The sequence below is a fragment of the Ctenocephalides felis genome, unplaced genomic scaffold (assembly GCF_003426905.1).
Source record: "Ctenocephalides felis isolate EL2017-DRISC unplaced genomic scaffold, ASM342690v1 CF-g0.4_SCAFFOLD_01886, whole genome shotgun sequence".
Taxonomy (NCBI): domain Eukaryota; kingdom Metazoa; phylum Arthropoda; class Insecta; order Siphonaptera; family Pulicidae; genus Ctenocephalides; species Ctenocephalides felis.
Genome location: NW_020538040.1, coordinates 371,728 through 379,635, shown reverse-complemented (window position 1 = coordinate 379,635; position 7,908 = coordinate 371,728). Strand labels below are relative to the sequence as shown.

The window sequence follows — 7,908 nt, the reverse complement described above, 5'->3', positions numbered from 1 at the left end:
AAATTTTCATCTACTTAACTAATTCGGTCTCAGGTGATTTTGCACGTCAGTAGAATTCTTTTTTAGTTTTATAAATTCAGTTTACTTGTTAGTAGTGTCCTTTTACTTCTATGGTCATCTTATCTGCCATTTGCTTTTGCGCATGTCAGTAAAGTTTGACTGATTATTACAATATATTCTTCAAATTATCTGTAACACTAAAATAGCATTTTTGGTTTGATAAAACTGTTAAGTACTTAATTTATTAAAATTTACATATTACAAACGTTATATTATTAAATTACATCTGAATTGATTTCTTGCAAAAAATAATTTTCAACATTGGGCTACTTTTCCTCAGATAAGGACATTATTCGTAGCCAGAGGTTTGAAGATCTTGCCCACAAATCCGAAAATTACCATACTGATAGCAAGACAAGTCGCCTCAATATACAATTTATGATCGTGATCAATTCCCTCAATACGAAGAACACTGTCGACAAACATTTCGCCCAAAGAATTCATCGCAAGTTGCAAAGCCATCACCAACACTTTGCAGGAACCAGGAGCCTCGGTGTACCTAAACTGCTCAAAGGTAATTCCAAAGTAAACTTCGCCAAAAATCAGCAAAATGCTCTGCGGCAACATCCACGATATATGGACAACGTTAGGTTCTGTGATCTCGTAAAAGTCGGCAGTTTTGCCGGATATTGTTGCCAAGTAAACACCCCCTTGGTACATGTCGAATTTCTTGATGCTGATGCCGTTAAGTAACAATTCGTACTTTTCTACGACGACTTGTTTTAATCTGGTGCCATCGGTTATAACCGGTTCGCCAGCAATAAAAGTTGGTGTTGGAGTCATCGCCACTTCTACTCCTTTAGAATCCTTGATAATGACACTGTCCATCAATCTGGCACCAGCGACTGTGATAATAGGCTCACCAGCTTCAGATTTTTCCAGTCTTTCTTTGTAGGATATGACAACAGCCTGTCCGTCTTCATTCTTAAGCAATATCGAAACCGATGTACCGGCTTCGGCGTTTATTGTTTTGCTTGCAGGTGCAAAACACGTTCCCTTCATAGAAATCGCTATTGACTGATAGGATGCCGAAGGGACGTGTTTATTTGTGTACATTCCACGAGGGCTCAATACAAAAGTATGAGGATCAATACTCGATGCATCAATTGCAACAGGACAGTTGAATCCGTTAAATATCCTTATCTGCACTTCTTCGCCATTCGGCAATTTCTGGTAAATTTATCTTGATGCGTGTTTCGATGAACCCGGAAATCCAAAAAGCGAGTGCTACCATCATACCGCCGAATATCATTTTCCTAAAAGTTCTATCCAATTTTAACTTTACGAGTAAAGGATCCATAACGTATTGGCAAAACGGTAACATAACTATAGCCAAAAAAGGATTTACCAGTTCAAAGTGTTCTACTATAAACGTGTACGATCCAAATTGTGTGTCCGTTCTACTTGCTTGGAACAACCATTCGTCTTCGTACATATAGTAAACACCTTTATAAAGCGGCACACAACAAAATATCATCATCATGTTCAACACTGTCCTTATATCCAAAACAAGTTGTGCACCGTACTTTGGTTCAGCATGATCCAACCAATTTGGTTTCGGATTAGATTTTCTCTCCTTCAACCAATGAGTGAATCCGTACCACATGCATCCAGCAATCAATTGGGCAATCGGCGTGATGGTTTAGTAATGATAAAAAATCTGGATCCGGCTAGGTAAACAGATAAAACAACAAACACCGTAATAAGACTGGCAAGAAATGAAAGCATATAGCAATCCTGTTCACCCAAGCAAGTAACGTGTGTCTTCAGAAAAGGTCCCAGAAAAGTTCCAAAGAGTATCAAAAAATTACGCATAACATAGAAAAGTCTGAAATACTTCTCAAATGCATCGTTCTCTTCCGGAAGTTTAAATTGGTTACCTTCAAATGCCTGTAGGACTGTATTTGTGATAAACATGAACACAAAAACGATTCCTAATCTGAAGTAATACAATTCCTTGCCGATGTGTCGTACAATTGGCGCCGAGTTGAGGCTGAGTAAAGATAGACTAATCATAGAGGTAACACTTTCTAAAATAACGATATAGAATTTATTGGGATAGTTTTCAGCCACCAACGAACCAAACAGGTACAACCAATACATAATAGATCTTCGCCATCTGAATATAGAAGCTGTCTCACCCGATGTAAATCCCAGTTTGTTCACCATGAAGGTTCTATGTACAGTACTCGTCACCATTTGTTGAAAATATGTTAATGATCTGGCAACAACCAGAAAATATGCAGCCTTCGGCATCTTACTCGATCCCTGTTGACTTTCCATTTTGTACAATTTCAATTCACTACAAATTTGGGTAAGAATTCAACTTTTTCACTTCAATTTTTGACAACCGACTTCAATTCGATGTCAGTTCGCGTCCATCTTGGAACATCTTTTGTTTTGCACTAATGCTGAAACGTCATTGGTCGCCGATGATATCGTTCGGAATGCGTTCGTTGATGTTATTGGACGCCATCTTTCTTTATGTCAGATGACTTGAATCGAATGGGCGCGAATTATAAATTCCAAAACTGTATGAAATAATAAAATGATATTAAATAACCAAAAAGACTTTACTGATTTATTTAAACATAATATTAAAAGACTCTACTAAATAAAAATAGGACTTTAATGACGGGCAAACTAAAAATAAGTGAAAGGGACTCTACTGACGAGCATAATCGAAATCAGTCTAAAAAGGACTCCGCTGACGCGAAATATATGAATCATTATATAAAGGACTTTTCTGACGAGCAAGATCAAAATCAGACTAGAGAGAACTGTACCGACGAGCAAAATCAAAATAAGTCGAGAAAGGACTCTACTGACAACAAAACTGAAAACAAGTTCAAAAGGACTCTACTGACTATTAAATCAAAAATTACTCTAAAGAGGACTCTACTAACGAGCAAACTAAAAACATGGCTAAAAGGGACTTTACTGACGAGCAAAATCAAAATCTAAAATGGAATACTAAAATGGACTATATTATTGACAAACAAAGGGGCTCTACTCACTAGCAAAATTCAAATCAGTATAAAAAGGATCTACTGACGAGCAAAATCAAAATAAGTCTAGAAAGAACTCTACTGACGAGCAAAATCAAAACCGTACTAATAAGGACTGTATTGACATGAAAGGACTCCTAGTGACGAGAAAACTATTTTTGAAGAGGATTTTACTGACGAGCAAAATCAAAATCATTTTAAAAAGGACTCTATGAAGGAGCAAACTAAAAATTATTGTAAATGATTATAAAAGAAACTCTAGTGACAAGCAACTTCTAAATTAGTCTAAAAAAGACTTTACTGGCAAGAAATAAAAAAATAATAGTAAAAAAAACTCTACAGACCAGCAAAATCAAAATTAGTTCAAAAGGACTCTACTGACGAGCAAACACAAAGTCAGACTGAAAAGGACTCTACTGACGAGCGAAATAAAAATCCTAGCAAAAAGACTCTACTGAAGAAAAAACTAAAAATCAGTTTAAATAGGACTCTACTACAAAATACGGCAATCAGTATAAAAATGGACTCTACTGACTAGCAAAATCAAAATCAGACTCTACTGACCAGCAAAATCAAAATCAGTCTCTACTGAGAGCAACCTAAAGGTTATTTTGAAAGGGAACTACTGACGAGAAAAAAACTAACAAAGTCCAAAAAGGGCTCTACTGACGAGAAAAATAAAAATCATAGCGAAAAGGACTCTACTGACAAACAAAATCAAAATCAATTTAAATAGAACTCTACTTACGACTTACGACCAAAATTACATTCGGTCTAAATTGGACTCTACTGACGATTAACATCAAAATCAGTCTAAAAGGGACTTTACTGACGAACAAAAGGACTCTACTAACGAGCTAAATCTCTCAACCGACTTTTATCATCGGTAGAGTTCTTCAGCGTGATAGTAGAGTCCTTCGTGATAGTAGATTATTAAGGACTTCCTTAATAAATCACTACGATAGTAATTTTTATTAATATTTTTATGTGAATTTGCTTGTCAGTAGAGTCCTTTTGCATATCGTGCTCTTTCCTGTCAGTAGATTCATTTTTATTCAATACTTTTTCAAAAAAGTTCTTCATACTTAGATTTGAATTTCTAAGTGTCAGTAGAGTTCCTTTCCTATCAATAGAAATAAATTTAATATTTTTCAATAGTTCCAAATTTGGAAAATAACGCTTTTTTTGCTCGTCAGTAGAATCCTTTTCAACTTCCGGAAGGAGAAGAAGTTTCTACGTTTCAAGCCATTCTGAATCTGAATAAGATCGACAATTGGACTAAAAGTGTGTGTGTCTGTGTGTGTATGTATGTATGTTTGTATGCGAACAGAATTTTGAACTTTTGTCGAAGTTTTCTCAAAAACGGCTGCACCGATTTCAAAAATTTAAAAGCCGTTTGATGTAACTCGCGAAGGACTATTGTTTCTAAGTTTTGTGCAGCGATCGGCCGAGCCGTTTCTTTGTAAATAGCAGAAAAGTGAAATTTTTCGTCCACGTTCTAGTTAAAGATATTGGTTTGGAATCGTGTTGATTAGTTTTGAACAAAGATTGGCCGAGCAATTTTTTCTAAATTAAAGCGAAAATTCAAATTCAAATCAAGGCAAACTAGCTGTAAGTGGAATTCTGTTGCAATTCAATTGCAATTAAGGCAATTAAGGCATCGTGTTTAGAGGCAAATTGCTGGAACTTCCCGTACCGTAACGAGATGATCGAGGAATATTAAATGTTTTAAAATAGATTATTATAAATATTGTAACATTGTCTAATATTTATAAAAATTACATAAACTGAATTGGAAAGTTGAAATTATTTGTTTAAAGTATATTAGAATAGAATTAAAATAGAAATCTGAATTATTTTCGATATACAAAAAAAATATAAAAAAAAAAATTCGAAAAAAAAATTTTGAAACAAATTTTTTTTTACAAAATCAATTATTTTGTTAAAACAAGCAGAAAGTTCTTTGAATCATTTAAATCGGACGCTTAGTTCTCTCAAAAACTACTATTTTTTTAACATTTAGCTCTGTATCTCCGAAATCGCTGAGCCTACCTTTGCCAAAAACTAATCACCACTTCTCCCAATCATTACAAATTGAGTGTTTTTTTGGATCATTCAAATCGGATGCTCCGTTCTCTCAAGAACTCTATTTGTATTTTCTGCACTCTTTTCTCCGTATCTCCGTAACGCCTGGACCTGCCTTTGCCAAAAACTAATCAGCAAATCTCCCTATCAATAGGGATCGAATGTTTTTTGAACCATTCAAATTGGTTGATCCGTGCGTCCGAAAATGGACGAAAAAATGCGGACATACAAAACACACATACACACACATCCATTAGTTTTTTGAAGTATGCCAAAATGTTCAGAAACCTTCAAAACGTCGAAAATGCAAAAATATTCATTTTTAATTTCTGGCTCTACCCTACGGAAAGTTAATAATAATAATAAGGGGACTCTACTGATAAGAAAGTGTAAAGACTTCACTAAAGAGCAAATTGTAAAAACAACTTTTTTTTAATTCAATAAATATTTCTATTATTAAATATGGCAATCTTGAATCGATTCTGAGGTTTGCATTAAGGCTAAATGCCATTTTCAACTAATTATATTAAGTTTTAATATAAAATTTGTGAAATTAAAATTAAGCATTAATTTTTGTTTTATTATCAATATTACTACTTCTGTAAGATTAAATTGGGTAATATGGTGAACGTCGTAAATTTGGTATTTTACATTACATACATACATACATACACATGCATACATACATACATACATACCGACATAAATCCGTTTTAGTAGAGATATATAGACAAGCAATTAACTGGACATGTCATAAACAGTAGCCCTTAAGTTAAGTACAGGTAGATGAACTTGGCTCTCTATCTCTCTCTTTGGTATGTATGTATGTATGTATACATATGTATGTATGTATATCGCAATACAATATAATAATTCGATATCCTTTGTAATGTCCACTTGTCAAAACGTCCGACAACGGAACTGAACTGAACTAAACTACTATTTGATCTAAGATTACAGTACACTACATACAGTACGGCGGGTTAATAGTCAATTAGTGAGAATAATTGAATATATCCACTGAATAATACTAATACTAATACTAATACTAATACTAATGCTGCCATTCAATAAGGAGATCATAGGTATTAGGATGAAGTGGACTTAGAATGTTACATTTGACACATAAATACTTCTATACAAAAACATTTGAAAAACTAAATTCATAGATTTTGCATTAAGATAACATTGCTTTGTTATCTTAATGTAAGATAAATATTTCATCGTTGACGATAAAGTATTATACATCGTCAAAAATAGAAAAGTCTCAAAATTTGCTACTGACGGTCAAACTCGATTTGAAACATCGAAAAAGGACTCTACTGATGACCAAAATGCATTTAAAAAATTAAAAATAAACACTAGTGACGAGCAAGCAGGACATAAAAAGGTAAAAAAGGACTCTACTGCCAGACAAACATCCCGAAATATGTGATAGTAATTGACTTTATTAACCTAATTATTTTAATACAATTTTCAACAGTTTATTTTACAAATAAAGTTATCGCTTTAATTAAATCTAAACATTGCTATTTCTATATGTTTTTACAAACACATTTATATTTTCCGTAATTATATTAATGACAAAGTTAGTGCTTATATGTCCTAAAATTGCAGATTATTAATCTAAACTTTGATTAATTTATATAATTTAACCAATTTTTGTAGATCTGTTTAATGTATGAACTTTATTGTCAAAATAACTCTACAAATTACTTCAAACTGTGAGGAATTTTTAAAATTAAACGGCATGTCGTAGGGCAGTAATATTTTGGTATGATCTAGAAAACCAAAAAAAAATTTCAGTTAATTTCAAAAACGTGTGCCAGCGAATCGTTACCAAAAACTAATCAGCACAATTCCGATGCTTTTTTTAATTTTTAAAATCGATTTGCGGGCTAAACACGTGGACGAAATTTTTTCACTTTTCTGCTATTTACAAAGAAGCGGCTTGGCTGATCGTCGCGCAAAATTGACAAACCCAAGTCCTCATCGAGATACACCGAATGACTTTCAAATTCTAGAAATCGGTCCAGTCGTTTTTGAGTAAAAATCGATTTACGGCAAAAAATCTGTTCACACACACACATATACACAAACACTTTAAGTCCAATTATTGGTCTCATTCGATTCAGAATGGCTTGAGACGTCTAAGAGAAAACATAAAATTAGCGAATCGGATTTGTTGATAAAAATATAAAGTATTTTCAACTTGTTCTTCGGGAAGTTAAAAATACTGCATAGTTCTAAGAGTTACTTTAAAGTGCAATTTATCGTCAATGTTTGCCATCACCAGCATCGTGTCTATTAGGTGTCATCTTGTCACTTTGTCACTGACGGTGAAAAAATGAGTAAACCCTATTAGATAATAGATAATAGATAATCCTTGTTCGAGACGTCACGTTGAACAAACAAGGAAATCCATTAAAGATTTTACTTCGTTGTCTTGTACATAAGATGACTGACGGACGAACGGATTATTTTCTTAGTTTAAAAATCACACAGCAACATAATGTTGTAGCAATTGGATTAAATGCAGTATTAATTATCTAAAGGGAGCATTCTAGTTTAGAAATTCAAAAAAATCTTTTTTTTTGTTTCATATTTTCAAAGGGCTCGCTCGTAGGTAAGCGGTGGGACTTGTTTCAGAGGTCCCGGGTTCGATACCCACTTCGATCAGCCTGTTGTCAGGTAGGAGTGACAACAATTTTCACTTGAAAATATAAATAGCAATATGTTTCCAAGTGAAAATAGC

General features: G+C 33.6%; 1 protein-coding gene across 1 annotated transcript; it reads right to left on the bottom strand.

The window, feature by feature from the left end:
- Positions 1-336: 336 nt before the first annotated feature.
- LOC113378270 (peptide transporter family 1-like) lies at positions 337-1,116 on the bottom strand. Its single transcript, XM_026618796.1, has one exon. The coding sequence runs from the start codon at positions 1,114-1,116 to the stop codon at positions 337-339; it is 780 nt and encodes a 259-aa protein (XP_026474581.1).
- Positions 1,117-7,908: the final 6,792 nt, after the last annotated feature.